The sequence below is a fragment of the Brachycentrus maculatus genome, unplaced genomic scaffold, assembly GCF_059751285.1.
Source record: "Brachycentrus maculatus isolate JH-2025_06_01 unplaced genomic scaffold, ASM5975128v1 h1tg000180l, whole genome shotgun sequence".
Classification (NCBI taxonomy): domain Eukaryota; kingdom Metazoa; phylum Arthropoda; class Insecta; order Trichoptera; family Brachycentridae; genus Brachycentrus; species Brachycentrus maculatus.
In genome coordinates, this window is record NW_028280931.1 from 1,720,843 (window position 1) to 1,740,925 (window position 20,083).

Here is a 20,083-nt window from a genome sequence, read left to right on the forward strand (position 1 = left end):
TCAACCGTACCCAGTCTACCCTACTTTCAAAATTTTGGTGAGAACATCTGTAGTTCTCGAAACTGGTCGTATTAAAATTTTAAACTCTAAAGTTTTTAATATATTATTAGATTTAAACCAATATTTTTAGCTTTTCCACTTTTTTTTTGACCAGCGACCGGGTTTCGTCGTTACCGACATCATCAGACTGGTCGTTACCGATTTCGTACCGTTTCGTTTTTCGGTTTTCATACCGTTTCGTCGTTACCGACATCATCGACCCAGTCTGATGATGTCGGTAACGACGAAACCCGGTCGCTGGTCAAATAAAAAAAATGGAAAAGCTAAAAATATTGGTTTTAATCTAATAATATATTAAAAATGCAATTCCATCACGAAGTGTCAGTGGATAATATAAATCTATTCTAAAGTTTTTAAATTTTTATTCACAATATTTTAAGTGCGACTAAAATTTTAATAACAAAATTTGGGAAAAATGTTTTGCTTAGTAATTAAGCAATTTTTATCAATATATTATATTTATTGACACAAATAATTCTTAACTGGAACGAAATTTAAAAGTGGAATATATCTACTGAAATGATCTCGCGAAAATACAATAGAAAACTTATAACGAAAATCAATACAGACAGTGAACCAAAAGCAGTCAAATATTATGCAGATTAATTAAGTGAAAATACAAAGCTTTTTTATTATATCGCTCACTCCTTTCAAGAACGTCATAAATAAAAAACTTGATTTTTCAGTAGAACGTTTTTAAAGTTTAAAAATATAATACAATTTATTAAAAATAAACATCAAGCCATTTATTGAACTGTTTACTATGCAATAGATCTTTTTAGGTTAGACTAGAAGGTTTTTTCTCCATTTGAAAAAAACTGGTTTATTTAAAAAAATATATTAAACAATACTTTTCTTCAAAATGCAAAAACAACACTATCTGCCCTGTAGCGGGTAAATATTAAGTTGAAAATGTGCTTCTTTTGCTGGGATATAGTACATTTTGTGGGCATTACGAAAGCATGCACAACTAAAAATTGTCGATTTTTGATTTATGACGTTCTTGAAAGGAGTGAGCGATATGTGATCATATTCTCAATAATTGGATATTTGATTTTAAAGATAAAACAGAGACGTTGAGATACTTGTAAATAAATTGTAACGAAAATTAAAGAAAATAGTATTTTATTACAAAAAAAGAACTTTATACAACAGAGAGCGACATTTATTTAATCCAGATGATTTTTTCAATTAAAGCATTCAAATAGCTTCCGAAAAATTGATAAGTGTGGTTGTCAATCACGAGTGAAATGGTAAATGTTACACGTGTATAAAGTGATCACTTAAATCGTCTTATGACAGACCGTAAGTCTTGTAATTACCCAGACTAATATTCTTCATTGTCCGCCTCCGTGGTGTAATGGTCAGCGTGTTTAGCTACCGTGCTGGAGGTCCCGGGTTCGATTCCCAGGGGGGGTGAAAATAAATATTAGTGATTTTACACTGTAATATTTATTAAATATTACCCTGGACTGGTTCCTGAGCGCAAGAGTGATCACCTTGCCTTCATGTAAGTAATGACCAAGATAACACTGCATCAATTCGATGCAGTGCCCTATGTACCATAAGGTGCGGGTAAGGGTTATAAATAAATATTTTTCATTCAATCTTTATATTTTAATTTACATAGATGAAAATTTCAGTGAAAGTCTTTCTTTTTTATCAACAAAAGGGAAATGTCAATTAAAATGTATTATATAAAAATATGAACTATTAATGAAACACTCTTTAGTAACAAAACAAACGAAACCTCTCATTAAGCTTGAATTCTTCGCAATAATTATAAGTTTTTAAAACAAAGTTTTCTAAATAAAGACTTTTCTATTATTTTAATTGGTCACTGTGTAATAAAATTAAAATGATGAGTATAATACTTAAATATGTTTATACTGGTATTTCAGCAATTAATTATTAAGGAATGGACGACATTAAATTAATGAAAGTCAGATTTTAACGCGTAGGAATTAATTTTACATACCATAAATATATTAATAATAAAATACAAAATATAACCATCACTCCACTTCCTCGCTGGGATACGCAGAGATAATAAAACGTCTTTGCAAACATTCTTCGCCTTTTTAACATTCATAAATTTCTTCGCGCATACTCGTCGATTATTCCGACTCATGATCATACCACTTTCAAGTATTTCAAATACCAAGTTTTCCTAGGCCTTCCCCTGCTCCTCTTCTCAGCAATATACGTCTATAATTTTGTTATAGACGTATATTGCATAAATTTGTTTTACTGTTTTATCCTCACTCATTCGTTCTACATGTCTAAACCATTTCAACACACCTTTCTAATATTATCGATCTCAGCTTTGCATTATTTCTCTATTTCACTATTCGAACATCCATCATCACACATCGTTTTGCCGCACATTCGTCTGAGAGATCGCATTTTGACAGCGTTCAGTCTATTTTCATCCTTCATTTGTCAATTCCAAACATCATGGTTGGTACCACGAGTCCGTTGTGTACCGTCAGCTAAGCTTTTGATAAAAGGCTTTAATTTGCTAAAACTGTTTAGGTGTTTACTATGTTCCTAGCATTTCACATTGCAGTAACAAAAAACAGCTGATATGTTAATCCAAATATCAAATTGCAACATTTGACTTGTGTTTGATTAAAATTTATGTAACGATGATTGATTTGTTCATTTGGTTTGTATGATGAGTGTGTGGGTATGAGAGATGTGAGTAGTGGGAAGATGGCTGTATTTTCAAAATGATTAATCTTCACGATTAACAAAACCATTAATTGCGAACAAAGTACACTTATACCTGAATCATACTTCAGTCATCAATCAATGATTTCGTTTTTAATTTGACTTCTTGTATAGAATATATAATAGGTACAAACGATTTTTAATGTAAATAAAAAGTATTCGCCATGAATGGGACAATTTTCCCTTGAGTGGGACAGTTCCATTCATGATCACTGCACGCGTCCCATTCAAGGAAATAGGCGATTTTTAGAAAAATAGATAAATCGATACATTTATACTAAAGTAAATTTGATGAAACTTTATAATATCCTGAGAAAACCGACATAAATAATTTTATATATCAATTGGAGCACTTATCATAACTTATATGTACAAACAAAATTAAATAACAGTATATAATTTACTTTTTGACGCAAAAAAAATGTAACGCGTCTTACTCGCTTCACTGTCAGTCGAGAACTGAGGTTTGAGGATTAATCTGTGTAATATCGTAGCGTTAATGTTGGGTAATTTTTGATTTTTTTTTACAATAGTTTGGGCTGGAGGACGATTGTCCCATTCATCCTCTGTCCCACTCATGGGCACTCTCCCCTACATGTATGTGCATTGGCGGGCTTTTTGCTAAGACGCAATATCTTTCAAGTGAGGTGAGGATATTACATGATGATGCGTGAATATCTCGCTCTTTGTACCCACGAGAAGATTGTTTAAAAATGAAAATCGTACTTATTCGCTTATAGAACAATGTTTAGTAATTTTGATTGTAGATAAAGGGTGTTTTTTTAGAGGATTGATTTTATTGTAAAACCGGCAACATTGTTTGTACAGACTGTCAATTTGACATTTGATTTGAAGCAGTACGTTTTGGCATTTCACAATGAATGGACTGAATAACCATTTGAGCGTCGTAGGTTCGGTGAATGGGTTGAAAACAATATTTACTTTTTTTGGTTAAATGGCTATGTCAATAAGCAAAACTGCCGAATCTCGAGTGGAGAACACCCAGAAGTGTTTATCGAGACGCCCTTATTTTTTAAAGACGATGCCGGCCAGAATATTTCGGTCAATAGAGAGCGCTACAGAACCATGATTGCTGACTTCTTCGTACCTCAGTTAAATGGCATCAATGTGACAGAGCTGGTATCAACAATATGGCACTACATGCCACACGGCGGGTACCAAATCAATTAATTGGGGGAAATTTTCATTCGTATACGTGAAAAAACAACCTTTGAAAGAGCTAAGGAATCTAAAACTTAAAAAAATAAAAATAACTGGATTGTTTGAATGTTGACATCTCATACCAAATTTTATTAACTTGGTAGTTTTTATGGCTGGCATTTAATAATATTGTAATAATGAGGTAATAAAAACTGGTATTGAAATAATAAACCATGATGTTTAAAGCTTCCTTGTTAGCGCACAGTGGGTAGATGGAACGGTATGGTGAGTTCGAGAATAAAGGCGCCATCCCACATTTCTGTTATGTCGAAATTACTCATTCAGAGGGTGTATTAAATGGTAATAAAATATTTAAAATGGCTGCGGAGGTGTTATTAAACAAAGAATATGTTTTGATGAATGCCGATCAAAAATTTTTGTTCATTAAAATAATGTTATATTGGACTTATTGTTTTATAAATGTAAATAAATGATACATCGATAAAACATTAGTCAATTCTAAAAATGATATTCCGTGTATAAAAATAGTGTAATAATAGACCGCAAAAGAAAATAAACAAAATAGAAGAATTGCAAAGCCTCTATTTTAGAGGTTTTTTGTAGGAAGGATTGTAAGGACAAAGAAGGTTTATATTTAAAATATATTATAAAAATCCAGATCATTCGAAACTTTTTATCTTTTCTGTAAACTTTAGCAGTAATATCTTTAAAATATATTTAAATATTACATTCTTTAAGGTAACCGTCACCCACCAACTAATGAATTGCACAAAATTAGTCACACTAAATCGCATTATAAATAACCCTGGCGAACTTCTACGTATTAACAACATAATCAGTTTAACAATTTACCAAGAAATATATTTCTATGCAACATTGTAATTATTTCAAGAAAGAGTAATAAAGAAATAGTCCGATGAAAATAATGACCTTCTTTGTATGTGATTGATGAATATAACTAGCGATTTAAAAAATTAAAATTTGGTTCCATTCATGGATTACTTTTATAAAGTTTAATGCTAAATTGAAACTCGCTAACGTATTCTACGCAAAAAAAACTCCCATGAAAATCAGTTGGAAATTACCTTGAATATAAAATGATACCTCAAACCAGTTCCTACAATTTCAATGTTTTTCGAGAAATTACATAAATATTAAATTTTATTCTGCATAAACGGAGTTGCAATAGTATTGAAGAAATAGCATAAGGCATCTGCCATATTTCGTTTTTAATGTATATTATAATACTACAATGATTAAAGAAAACACTTGTTTTTTACCACTTGAGTTTTATTATAGACTACATGTTTCAGAAGTTAAACTTCCATCATTCAGGTCTGTATAATAACTTCAGTTATTATACAGACCTGAATGATGGAAGTTTAACTTCTGAAACATGTAGTCTATAATAAAACTAAAGTGGTAAAAAACAAGTGTTTTCTTTAATCATTGTAACATGTCTTACCACAAAGTTAATGCCGAAACAATAAATAAAATATTTTGATACTAATTTCAAAACAAACATCAACTATTAATTTTTTTATTTTATGGAAAAAGTAAAATATTCATATTTAAAGATAAACGTAATCATAATACTTGAATGAGGCCACTTTTTAAGTTCATCGATGTAAATATGACAAGTTTTGAGAACTAAGGATGTTCTCATCATCAGGTGAGAATACAAACTGTGTATGAAATAATCAGAATTTCAAAATGAAACTAACGAAATAATATAAAAAAACCTTGGTAGATTTAAGTCATTATTGTATTGCGATTATAATTAATATCTCAACATTGATGAAAAAGTCTATTTCAGATGAGAATTTTGAAGTTTGAATTGGGCTTAAAACCTTAAATTTCGCAGTTTTAAATTTATGTTTGCATTTTTTCCTGTTTCCAGATTAACCGGAAAATCTATTATACGGGATTTTTTTCACCATCCGTCCCGAAAAAGCGGGAGTTTACGGTACATGGAGCTGTTTCTTATTTAGAATTCTTCTATTTTTTGTGCTTCTATATAAATAACATATACAATATAACACAACTTACGTAAATATCGGTACTTCTTGAATATTGTTATTTTATTAAACACATATATTGTTAAATTTTTATTTTGCTATTCACATGTCTCGTTATTTTATTATTGATATGTAATTGTTATTTTATTTTTGACATTTATTGTTATTTTGTTTACAGGAGAGGCCGCGGAGACTCGAGTGGTGTGCTACTACACGAACTGGTCCGTGTACAGGCCCGGAACAGCAAAGTTCAACCCCCAGAATATAAACCCCTACCTCTGCACCCATCTCATCTATGCATTCGGAGGGTTCACCAAAGAGAACACACTCAAACCCTTTGATAAATATCAGGACATCGAGAAAGGTAACATTCATATTATTACTTTTTTTAAATCAATTTTTTTTCATTCAAAACCTTTTCCGCACCCCGATTGTGCATAGGGCACTGCATTATAAACATAGTGTTATCTTGATCGTTAACACACGAAGGAAAGGTGATCAGCCTTCCGTTTTAGGTACCAGTTCAGGGTAATATTGAATAAATATTAGATTGAAAAATCACTCATATTTATTTGACCCCCCCCTGGGAATCGAACCCGGGACCTCCAGAACGGTAGCCGAGCGTGCTGACCATTACACTACGAAGGCGGACTAAATGAAATTTTACTTGGTTAAAACTAATATTGAGCAAATTTTAAATTAAAATTGAAATGGTACTCGTATTACCACAAAGTGGCTGCAAAATAAGTCAGTATAATATTTTTAATTATTCATTTAAAAAAATACACATACGGTGTTTCAAAATGATGCGAAATCCATCGAAACGCGTGTCACAATAGATTTAAGAAATAGCGGTATTTATCAAGTAAAATGTAAAATAAAAACCACTACTAAGTTATTGCCACTTTTATTTTATTTAACCAGTGACTGAAGTCATCATGAAATTTAAATACAAAACTTAAATAAAAATTTGATAACAACACTTATCGACATCTCAATATGGATGATGAAAAATATTAGTAAAGCCGGTGTATTTACTGGGATCACTTCATAAATGTGTAAATTCACCATTTCACTAATGATATATATATATATATATATATATATATATATATATATATATATATATATATATATATATATATATATATATATATATATATATATATATAAATATATATATATATATATATATATATATAATATATATATATATATATATATATATATATATATATATATATATATATATATATATATATATATATATATATATATATATATATATATATATATATATATGTATATATATATATATATATATATATATATATATATATATATATATATATATAATTATATATATATATATATATATATATATATATATATATATATATATATATATATATATATATATATATATATATATATATATATATATATATATATATATATATATATATATATATATATATATATATATATATATATATATATATATATATATATATATATATATATATAACGTGGTAATATTTTCCTTTTGAAAATTAAGTGTAAATAATATGTAAAGTGGGTGTATAATAATAAAATAAACAATGTGTTGCTTTGTAATTAAAGTTTATTCTTAATTTATCTTTATAATAATTTTTATATCTATCTATCTATCTATCTATCTGATTCTGACAGTTAATAATATTATCGGAAGTCTTTTGTTTTCTTCTGAGCGACGCGTGCGGCATCTGGTGGTAGAACTGTTTTATGTAGGTACTTTTTGTAAGTACTTAATAAAATGTATAGGTAGGTACCTAGGTATTTTATTACATCTCCCCCCTTGGGGATGAAAATTCATAGTAAAATTTTCACTCGTCCTCCGTATCATCTTCTTGTAGTGAAAGGACTGGTATAAGCTTAGTGATATGATAAAGTTTTTTTTTTTTTTTTTCTTTCTTTCTTTTTTCCTTCTTTTTTTTTCTTTTTTTCTTTCTTGTTTTTTTTTCTTTTTTTTTTTTTTCTTTTTTCCGTTCTTTTTTTTCCTTTCTTTTTTTTTGTATTTTTTTTTCTTCTTGACCCTTTTAAAGTAGACACAGTTTTTTTTCAATCCATTTGTTTTTATCTTTTGAATTCCTTCATTTTTATTCTGACCTCTTAAAGTATCTTCTAATCTAACAAAATTTACAACTTTTAATTGTTCATCTGCATTTTCATTCGAGTTTAATACTGGATTCCTGCTTAGACAATCTACTTCTAAATTCTTCTTTCCGGGAAAATATTTTATTTTATCTTTCGTAGAAGTTTTTTCTACTTTATTTTTATTTTCATTTTTCAAGCACTGTTTCTGTGTTATTTGTATGTCTTTATTTTTATCCTGATCTTTTAAATTATCTTCTAATTTAACCAAATTTACAACTTTAAATTGTTCATCTGCATTTTCATTCGAATTTAATACTGGATTCCTGCTTAGACAATCTACTTCTAAATTCTTCTTTCCGGGAGAATATTTTATTTTATCTTTCGTATAAGTTTTTTCTACTTTATTTTTATTTTCATTTTTCAAGCACTGTTTCTGTGTTATTTGTATGTCTTCATTTTTATTCTGATCTTTTAAAATATCTTCTAATTTAACCAAATTTACAACTTTTAATTGTTCATTTGCATTTTCCTTCGATTCTAATACTGGATTCCTGCTCACACAATCTGCTTCGAAATTCTTCTTTTCTAGAGTATATTTTATTTTATATTTTGTAGAAATTTTTTCCACATTATTTTTATTTTCATTCTCCAAGCACTGTTTCTGTGTAATTTGTAAATCTTCATTTTTATTATTAATCTTATCATCCTCCTTTGTTTTAAACCAGCACGTTCCTTCAGGGTGATATCGAGTTCCCTTATTTAAATTTTCACAAATCTTACATGGACTTTTATCTTTAATTTTATCACTAGTTCTTAGATTTCCACGTCTTCTTTGATTATCTTCTAATCGTTTTCTTTGATCATCTTCTAATTTTTCTCTCTCACTCCGAACATATTGTAGTAATTGTTTTAATACATCTAATGTTTCATAATCCATTTCCAATTAACAAAATTGTCGTTTTATAACGTGGTAATATTTTCCTTTTGAAAATTAAGTGTAAATAATATGTAAAGTGGGTGTATAATAATAAAATAAACAATGTGTTGCTTTGTAATTAAATTTTATTCTTAATTTATCTTTATAATAATTTTTATATCTATCTATCTATCTATCTATCTGATTCTGACAGTTAATAATATTATCGGAAGTCTTTTGTTTTCTTCTGAGCGACGCGTGCGGCATCTGGTGGTAGAACTGTTTTATGTAGGTACTTTTTGTAAGTACTTAATAAAATGTATAGGTAGGTACCTAGGTATTTTATTACATATATATATATATGGTTTAATAGATTAATATTATCCACTGACACTTCGTGATGGAATTGCATTTTTAATATATTATTAGATTAAAACCAATATTTTTAGCTTTTCCACTTTATTTTAATTTGACCAGCTACCAGGTTTCGTCGTTACCGACATCATCAGACTGGTCAATCAGACTGGACAGACCAGTCTGATGATGTCGGTAACGACGAAACCCGGTCGCTGGTCAAATTAAAATAAAGTGAAAAAGCTAAAAATATTGGTTTTAATCTAAAAATATATTATATATGGTTTATATATATATATATATATATATATATATATATATATATATATATATATATATATATATATATATATATATATATATATATATATATATATATATATATATATATATATATATATATATATATATATATATATATATATATATATATATATATTTATATAAACATATATATTCTCGTATAATTTCAGTAGTGTGGATGTAAATCATAGGTGGAATAGTGAATGTTACATTTTTATAATGTGATCTGTAAATACCCCGATTTTCGTATTCTTCATTATCAATGTTGACATGTCAAAATGTTAAAATAACTCATGTGGAGAAACCTAGATTACTTAACACGGATTCGGACATAAACAAAATGTTAAATTTTTCTTTTCCCCTTTGAATTGAACCCAGGATCTTTAGCATGGTAGCTAAATATTCGAATAAAAAATACTCGAATGAAATTAGTAATTAAAATATTGTTTCATACTTTTCCTAATTGCTTTTTGGCTAGGGGAATTAGCTGTTTTTAATGGCTTTCCACATTAGAGAAACACACAAGGCGAAGGCCAATTTCATCGTCTGTATAAGTATTTTTACATATTATATAAGCATCCGAATTTATGATAAATCTTCTTAAGTTTTATATGATTGCAACACGAAATCAAATACTCGCTCCGAGTAAATAACAGGTGTCCATCCATTCAGTGGATTATGAAACTCGAGTGTTAAGGTAAGGCGAGGTGTGTTTTCTAATGTTTTGTAATGGTTACCTGACGTCTATTGTCCGTTTGTTTTACACAAGCTTGGACCAAATATTTACCGATGTCCTGTACGTGTGTAACACATTGGTCATCTGAATGGCGAAACTTATACGCAATATGTCATCAAAATAGTCTATACAGGAAAAGAAAGTTGAATGAGAGACAAATTGAGGACTTATAGTAGCAAGGATCTGTTATGAGTATATGCCTCCGTATTTTCCGCCTCCGTGATGTAATGGTTAGCATGTTTAGCTACCATGCTGGAGGTCCAGGGTTCGATTCCCTAGGGGAGGCTCAAAATTAATATGAGTGATTTTATACTATTAATATTTATTTAAAATTACCCTGTACTAGTTTTTGAAGCGCAGGAATGATCACCTTAACTTCATGTAAGTAACGATCAAGATAGCACTGCGTCAATACGATGCAGTGCCCTTTGCACCATTGGGTGCGGATAAGGGTTACAAGAAGAAGAATTATAGCGCTTAGCGCGTTTGTCTACCGTGGTAAAGTTTCTGAGTTCGATAACCCCTGGGGATTGAACTCAGGAACTGCAATTACAATTACATTAACATTTTTTTTCTCTTCCATTTATCGGTTTTTCCTATTGTTTTATTTATTTTTAAAAAATCTCTAGTATTAATGCGAACAATCTTTTTTTTAAATACCAAAATTAGCCATTTTCAATTTTTCGCGATACTAACGACAATGCGACGTATGAATCGTATCATTAGTGAGGTTGTCAATTATAGCTAAAATGGCGAATGACACAAATATATAAAGTGATCACTCAAACTAGTCTATGACAGGTCGTAAACCTGTAAATACCCAGACTTCCCAATTCTTCATCAATATTGAGATATTTGTATAAAAAGAGATTAATAAACTCTGTAATTTATAAAGTGTTAGTACTGCATTATAATAATGATGTGTTTTTTACGTTTCGAATTATTTTGCTACCTAGTTACACATTAAGATTTGGCTATCAACAATGTACATATTTATAATGAAAATTTAAGGTCAGCTACTGTAAGAATGAGTATAGTACTGTAAATAGTATCTATGAAGTGTCTACCAACATTTACATAGTGTACCAACATTGCAAAATGTAATTGCAGTGCCACTTATTGTATAATGTATGTAATGTCTTAAGAAATTAATTTAATGGGCGTCAACACTATGTCGTACTTTATATACGAGTATAATCAAGAAGCTTTTTTGTGTAGCATGGCCTTCACTTTTTTAGGCATACATCATATTAAGAGTTCTCGTTTTTAAAGTTAACATAATTTTATACGAATATAGGACATGTGCGACGTAAAAATATAACAGTAAAACCTCGATATAACGGCCCTCTATTTGACGAACTTTGGATATAACGGACATCATTTCGTGAGAATAAGGATTAGAAAAATTAGGAGAATAATTTATTCGTAACATTTTGAGTGTGTCCAAATCCTTCTTCACAAATATACATAGGTTTCTCCACTTACGAGTTATGTATATTAACATCTCAGCATAGATGGAGAAGAATATGGAAGTCTTGTTATTTACTGGTGTATTAAGGTATACCTTTGTACACGTGTATGAAGTGCTCATTAAAACCAGCCTTTGCAAGTAGTAAGCCCTGTAAATACTGAGACTTTTGTATTTTTCTTTATCTATGGTAAGATCTTAAGATGTCAAGAATCATTTGTGAATAACAATTTTGTTTTTCAGGTGGATATGCCAAGTTCACGGGTTTGAAGACATACAACCCCAATCTGAAGACCATGATTGCTATAGGAGGGTGGAACGAAGGTTCCAGCAGATTTTCATCCCTCGTAGCCAGCTCTGAGCGTAGAAGAGAACTAGTCAAGAACTCAATAAAGGTAAATACTTTATAAAACATTCGTTCAGAGATTCAACAAATATGTGTCTTGTTATTAAAATAGTAAAGCCAATGAAGTTTGAATTGAAACAGAAGACCAAAGAAAACTTGAAATGATCAAACATTTAAAATACTTGAAAGTGGTCGGGTCAGGAGTCGAAATAATCGGCGAAGAATATTTGCAAAGTGGTGTGGCGTTCTACTCTTCCTGCCTACCCTTTTGGGAAAGCAGCGGGATGGTTAGTTGAATATCATGTACAGGTATAATAATATTATTATAATTTTTTGATCAAATAGATAATTATCACAAAAGATACAATACAATGATTAATTAATTGATTATTTATAAAAAAAAAAAATACTTGAATATACCACTTTAATGAGTTTTATTTATGTTTACGACTAGTTTTGAAAACTAACAGATAGTTTTAATTTTTACCAGAAGATGAAAACATCTGTAAGTTTTCGAAACTAGTCGTATATATAAATAAAACTCATTAAAGTGGTATATTTGAGTGTTTAATTTTAAAAAAAATAATCAACATGTCATTCCACAAAGTTAATGCCGAATCAATAAATAATATTAATTAATTGATATAAAATAATAAAAAATATAGAATAATATCGAAAAGTATAGAGTAATTTTTAAATATATTTATAATACATATTTTTTAAAAACTGAAAGTAAAATAATTATAATAAATCCCTTACCGCACCCCAATGGTGCATAGAGCACTGCTTCATATAAACGCAGTGTTATCTCGATCGATTACACATGAAGGAAAGGTGATCAGCCCCCCATTTCAGGTACCAGTCCAGTGTAATATTGAATAAATATTAGAGTGAAAAAAATCACTTTTATTTATTAAAACCCCCTGGGAATCGAACCCGGGACCTCCAGAACGGTAGCCGAGCATGCTGACCATTACACTACGGAGGCGGACGAAAGTAAAATAAGGGCGTGTTAAAAATAAAATCATACTCGAAAATCATAAAAATAATTCGGTGAGAAACCAGCCTATGACGAGGGGTAGGTATACTCTTTAAATACCCAGACTTATATTCTTCTTCATGAACGTTGAGACTTCAAAATATTAAAATGTAGCAATATAATTATATGTAAATCCTATTTTGGATGGTTGGTGTTTGCACAATTATAAAAAAAATAAGTACATATTTGAAGTAATCGTAAAAGGAATTGCTTAAAAACCTTCAAAGTTCAAGATCCTTCTCGGTTTAGTATTCCTTAAGTGTTTTGAAACATGTTGAGGTATCCGCGTGGGATCTCTGACTCTGCAAATGTACATAGCTCGGTTCTGCACAATGAGTTATATGGGCAGCGACCTACTCACACGATCACATGTCGCTCACTCCTTTCAAGAACGTCATAAATCAAAAAACGTCAATTTTCAGTTGGGCATATTTTCTGAATGCCCAGAAAATGTACTATATCCTAGAAAAAGAGGCATTTTTTTAACTTAATATTTACCCGTTACAGGGCAGAAAGTGTTGTTTTTGCATTTTGAATAAAAGGCATTGTTTAATTATTTTTTAAAATAAACTAAATATTTTTCAAATGGAGAAAAAACCTTCAGGTTTTACCTAAAAAGATATATTGCACAGTAAAAAATTCAGTAAGTGGCTTGATATTTATTTTTAATACATTGTATTATATTTTCAAACTTTAAAAACGTTCTCCTGAAAAATCAAGTATTTTGATTTATGACGTTCTTGAAAGGAGTGAGCGATGTGTAATATTATAATATATATTTCATAAATATAGCATCCGTACATGTTGCATCTTTGAGACAAGTTGTTATTAAGTCAAGTGAGTACTTATATGTAAATATTCGATTAGTGTTTATTTTGTGTGTGTAATAATAAACCCACTATAAGTATCTGTATTTTAATACCGGAAACTTGATATCTCCTCATATTCTTTCCTTCTTAAATTCCCCGAATGGAAATCTAATTTCAATTTCTTAACGAATGAATCAAGATTTTTGTTCTCTGAAATACATAATTATAACAATAGATGGTGCCGAGAATTCACATATAAAAAAGAAGGTGTATATTTAAAAGATACAATACAACTCCCAAAATTTAAGTAGCATCGTGAATGTTACACGTGTATATTTTTTTTTTCTGTTTGATAAAATAATTTGTGATATTTTCATAAATAACTAACTCACTAACCATCACGTCACTTTCCCGCAAGGGTAGGCAGAGAGAATAGAACCCATCTATGTATTTCCTCATACATGCGTTTGAAATTCTTGATCATGCCAATTTTTTCTCGGTTTTCCTTTGCTATATTACCAATCACATTCGTTTGAACTGACCATTCCCAAGTTTTTAAAATGTGTCGCCTACTTTCAAAATCCGCCAGATCCATGTTAGTCGATTTTCAAAAAAATGCGAAATTCACCGGGTAACATTTGTGTTTAAAAGATTTGTCTATCTTTAGATAAAATATTGTGAAATAAAGAATTTTAACATTTTTTAAAGATTTTTTTTCAGTATTTAAAAAAATACACGAGACACAAACCGATAATGACAATATCTTAATTTTTGACCTATCCCCTCTCTCTGATTGGCCGATATGGGTCAGAAGGCAAGTTCCATGAATATAGCGGAATTTGGAAAACAACGCTGTTTTTAAGTATTTTTAGCAGGGTTTTCAAGCACATATTAATTTTAAACAATAAAACCCACAATTGGCATTCCGATAGAGTATTTATTTTAAAATATTATAAAATTGGATCTGGCGGATTTTGAAAGTAGGCGACACAAATACTTGATCATGACAAGTTTTCCCCGGTCTTCCTTTGTTTTATTTCTAACTACGTCAATATTTACGTACATCCAATGTTGTTCCACGCTGATTTGTATTATAAAATTATTTGTATTATATCGAAATACGCAGTAATGTAACGCTGTTGAATATATAAAACTTTGTACGCAGACACCTACCTACCCAGTGCCTAGTATGCAAATGATGACCAACAAGACGTTATGCAAATTTCAAGTTCGACTATTTTAATCCTAATTCTGCTCCGCATGCCAATCCAATTATCTGTCTCCTGATGGCCTTGTGTTTTTTCCTTCTCTTGAATGTAACAATCTATCAATCAATCAGTCGTGCAAAACTTAAGACAAATTAATAACTCCATCAAACGGCCATTACCATCACTAAAAGTAAGGAGAGATCTCACATTATCATTACTCTATGAATCACGAAACAATTGAAAAATCACAATAGATTCGTTTTAAAATTAAATATGTTTTAAACATGTTTCTAATTGAATGTGAATTATCTGCTGCTTGGTTTGTGAATCACTCTTATTTTTAAATTCTGAGACCATTACAAGTATTACAAGATAAAAAAAAAACAAACTGTTATGTTTGTTATTTCGACATGAAGATAATTGGCGTTCTTATATGCATAGCTTCGTACAAAATAATTAGGAAATATTTTTTTAAAATTTCATATATATTTTAAACTAAAGCCGCATTCATTTCATTTCATCATATACACAATAACAAATAGCAAATTCCAATAATCTGCCCTTACTGAGTTTTCCTATCTCGAGGACACATTTTACAAAATTTATTTAAATATTATAATGTAAGAAAATTGCTTATACAATGAAATGCTCCATGGCGGAATGATGCGATCTACTTCAGATCAGAGAATTCTGGCTACTTCCATTATTCACTTATGCGGTTTTAGGGATAAAAGCATACACTATGATGTATGTGCAAACATACTTTTATGGATATATCATGATTTATATCTACCGAAATAATAGTATATATATATATATATATATATATATATATATATATATATATATATATATATATATATATATATATATATGTATATATATATTTAAATATAAATATATATATATATATATATATATATATATATATATATATATATATATATATATATATATATATATATATATATATATATATATATATATATATATGTATGTATATATATATATATATATATTTATATATATTTATATATATTTATATATATATATATATATATATATATATATATATATATATATATATATATATATATATATATTTATATTTATATATGTACATATATATATATATATATATATATATATATATATATATATATATATATATATATATATATATATATATATATATATATATTTTTATATTTTTTTTTATATGTGTGTAACATACTTATTTAAGTTTACGCCTCATTGTTCTTAAATGTGGCTATTTGCAAGTCATGACTTCACGATTAGAAGGCTCTCAAGGATGTACATAATGAATGGGATTCACCACGCAGATTTGAGTGCAGACATTACATGGGTCAGGCATGATGTCATTTTCTCACGTAAAAAGGTCCATGATAATAACCAAATTGTTAAATTTGCAAAATTTCAAGAGTTCAAGTAACACGAGCGCGTGAAGGAATGCCCATTTTGCACGAGACATGATCATAAAACGATCTTCATTTTTCAATCATAAACGAGCTAAATTCAATGATTAAAGAAAACACTTCGTTTTTTACCACTTGAGTTTTATTATAGACTACATGTTTCAGAAGTTAAACTTCCATCATTCAGGTCTGTATAATAACTGAAGTAAGTTATTATAAGTTACTATACAGACCTATGGAAGTTTAACTTCTGAAACATGTAGTCTATAATAAAACTTAAGTGGTAAAAAACGAAGTGTTTTCTTTAATCATTGTAACATGTCTTACCACAAAGTTAATGCCGAAACAATAAATAAAATAGCTAAATTCAATAAAATACATACTCTTCCTTGTCACTTTTGATATTCGACAAGTCTCGCTATAAACTAAAGTTTTATTACATATCTCTATTATGTAATGGGACGTTGTTTAGCCGCTTAGCCATCCAATTAAACCCACTCTAGCCGATGTGTTACATATTACCGATTACCAAGTGTTACATATTATTAAATGGAAGTCTATCTGTATCGACTCATTTGAAGTCTGCCCATATCGCCTTTTGAAATAGTGTTGAAATACGTTATGCATCATATTGCCAGATCGAGAAGGACGTATTTTCTTTATGGTCGATTTGTCAACCGCATAAGTTTCCTGTTCGCGAAATGAACTTGGACAATGTGTGAATTTTTAATATTTACATATTTTTCAAATATTAGTTTTTTTTCGCTATTTTTTTCTGAAGTTGAAGTGTACGTATGTTGTGTAATTTTTTGGGAAACAGGGGTTAATCATATTTATTTACTATTTTTATCTACATTTATTTTAAATTTTACTATTTGTACATGGTTAAGTGTTTAGTGCGTTAGACTGCCGAGTTTGAGGCAACGAATTTGATGCCTCGAAGGCTCAAAATAAATATGATTGAGATCTCATTATAATATGTAAATATTTCACATTATGCTCAAACAATAATTAAATAATAATATCTTATTTTATTTTTTATTTTTATTTTGTACGTGGTATATTAAAATACTAGACCATTTTTGACCTAAATAATAAATTTATTCAAATTTGAATATTTCGAGTCCTGGTTTCAAACCTTACGTATGGAAGTAAAGCATATTGTAAATTGGACTGAATGCAGTCGAAATACGATCTCTTGAAGCGAACGATCGATTTCCTTGCTGTCATTGATATAAGTAACGATCAAGATAACAATGAATCATTACAATGCAGTGCTCTATACACCATTGTGTGTGGATAAAGTTTAGAAAAGAACGGTATTTTTTGTTTTAGTATTTGTACATCATTTAAAGCATTTTTTGTTCATTAAAATATTATTCTGTATCGGTTTTTCGATAAAATGTTTTGGAAAACCTGATGACACACTGTTTACATAGCGGTTGCGATATATATATAAATATATATATATATATATATATATATATATATATATATATATATATATATATATATATATATATATATATATATATATATATATATATACAGTGGGTGGCCAAATTATTAGGGACACTTCGAATTTCCTGTAATTTTCATGATCAAATGAATTTAATGAGCAAATAGTTAGGTTTTTTAATAATATTTTTTATTGATTGGGGTGCTTTATTAAGAATGTAGAAACAATGTAATCAAACATTTAATAAAAGTAATTTATTTTTATCATAAAAAGCGATTATTCAAAAATTTCAGAAAAAATCTTTATATTTAGTAATAACACCCAATGCTGCGATTACAACTTCCAAACGTCGGGGCATGCTTTCTATGCAGATTTTTGTATTATGCCGAAGATTAGGGTTACCATGCCATACTCTGATAAGAGTTTTTTTCAGTAACCGCTTGGTGGTGATGACTTTTTTAGCAATTTCCCGTTTCGTTAGCCTCCAAATGTTTTCAATGGGGTTCATATCCAGCAAATTGCTCGGGCAAGGCAAAACACATACTCAACAGACGTTTTTTTCAGCCAAGAATGCGGTAACACTCTTGGCTTTATGACACGGTACTTATTTATGCATAAACACATACTCTTCATCACCAGGGAACCATTCCTTAACTTCGGCTGGAGCCGACTTTTCAGTACTCGCTGGTACTGGTCTTGCCTCATGGTCCCTCCATGATATGGAGGCGTCCCATACCCTTAAATGAGATCATGGACCACAACATTATGCTAACAGGGTGTTTTTAGCCCTCTTCACCAGGCAGTCCGGGTGGAATTTTTCTCCTGGGCCCCGTCGGAGGAATTAAGTTTTTCCCACCAAAATTTTAAATGTTGACTCGTCTTAGAAGCAGACCTATAAAGTGTTACCATGATTGCAAAAATGTGTATTTTTATTATTTTCTTATTTTATTATACAAATATAAGTCTTAAATACTCGATTTCAGTCCGAAACAGTCATATTCCGGAGTGTTCTGGCTCATAAGAGTCGTTTTTTTCTTCATGGCCTCAGTCAGGCGTAGTTTTTTGGTTGGACGTCGACCAATTAGATTTACTTCAACTAACCGTCTCCAAACTGTCATTTTGGAGGCGTTGATTCCTACATCGTTTATCAACGTAGTGGACAATCAACACACGTTTTACGATTTTGGAAATAGATGTCCCTGATTTTACAGTGACCACGCGGAGTGGTGATCGTTTTTCTGCCACTTTTTCAGACGCGGGCTGCTTCTAGAGGTGGGTTTTTATGAATTTTTCTTTTTATCCGGTTGATTCCGGACTTTGAAATACCTGTGAGTGCTGCTATCTCTCTTAAGGAATATGTGGAATGAAGTAGTTTGGTTGGTACTTCCCTACATTTTCTTGGAGATATGTCTAAAGACTTGCCCATACTTAAATTTAGAATATTAAGGTTCAATTCAAACTAAATTGAATTTTAATTAAAAATTATTTGAAATTTATTTATTAAATTAGCAAAACTAATAAATTATTAAACAATACTTAATTTTTTATAGTCTCGGACTCAAAAAACATACAGAAAAATGGTGTAAAAAAATATTAACTGAGCTCACACCAACACCATTTTTCACTAATTAACACTAAAATGAGAAAAAAACTTACTTCTTTGATATTTTGCAGCATTGCTACGTCTTAAAAACAATAATTAGGATACAAGCAACAAATAAATAATATTTTTTAATTAGAACAAATTTATTTGATCATAAAATTCATTTAAACTTGAAAATTACAAAAAAGGACAAGTGTCCCTAATAATTTGGCCACCCACTGTATATATATATATATATATATATATATATATATATATATATATATATATATATATA

The 20,083-nt window shown here is 29.3% G+C and overlaps 1 protein-coding gene across 2 annotated transcripts in view; it reads left to right on the forward strand.

Annotated features, from left to right (window-relative positions):
- Cht6 (Chitinase 6) overlaps nt 1–20,083 on the forward strand; it is a 172,882-nt gene that overhangs the window by 76,899 nt on the left and 75,900 nt on the right. For both annotated transcript variants that reach the window (XM_088262487.1, XM_088262486.1), the window contains exons 3-4: nt 6,172–6,357; nt 12,150–12,301. In XM_088262487.1, coding sequence (XP_088118613.1) covers nt 6,172–6,357; nt 12,150–12,301 — 338 coding nt within the window. The remainder of the gene's footprint in view (nt 1–6,171; nt 6,358–12,149; nt 12,302–20,083) is intronic.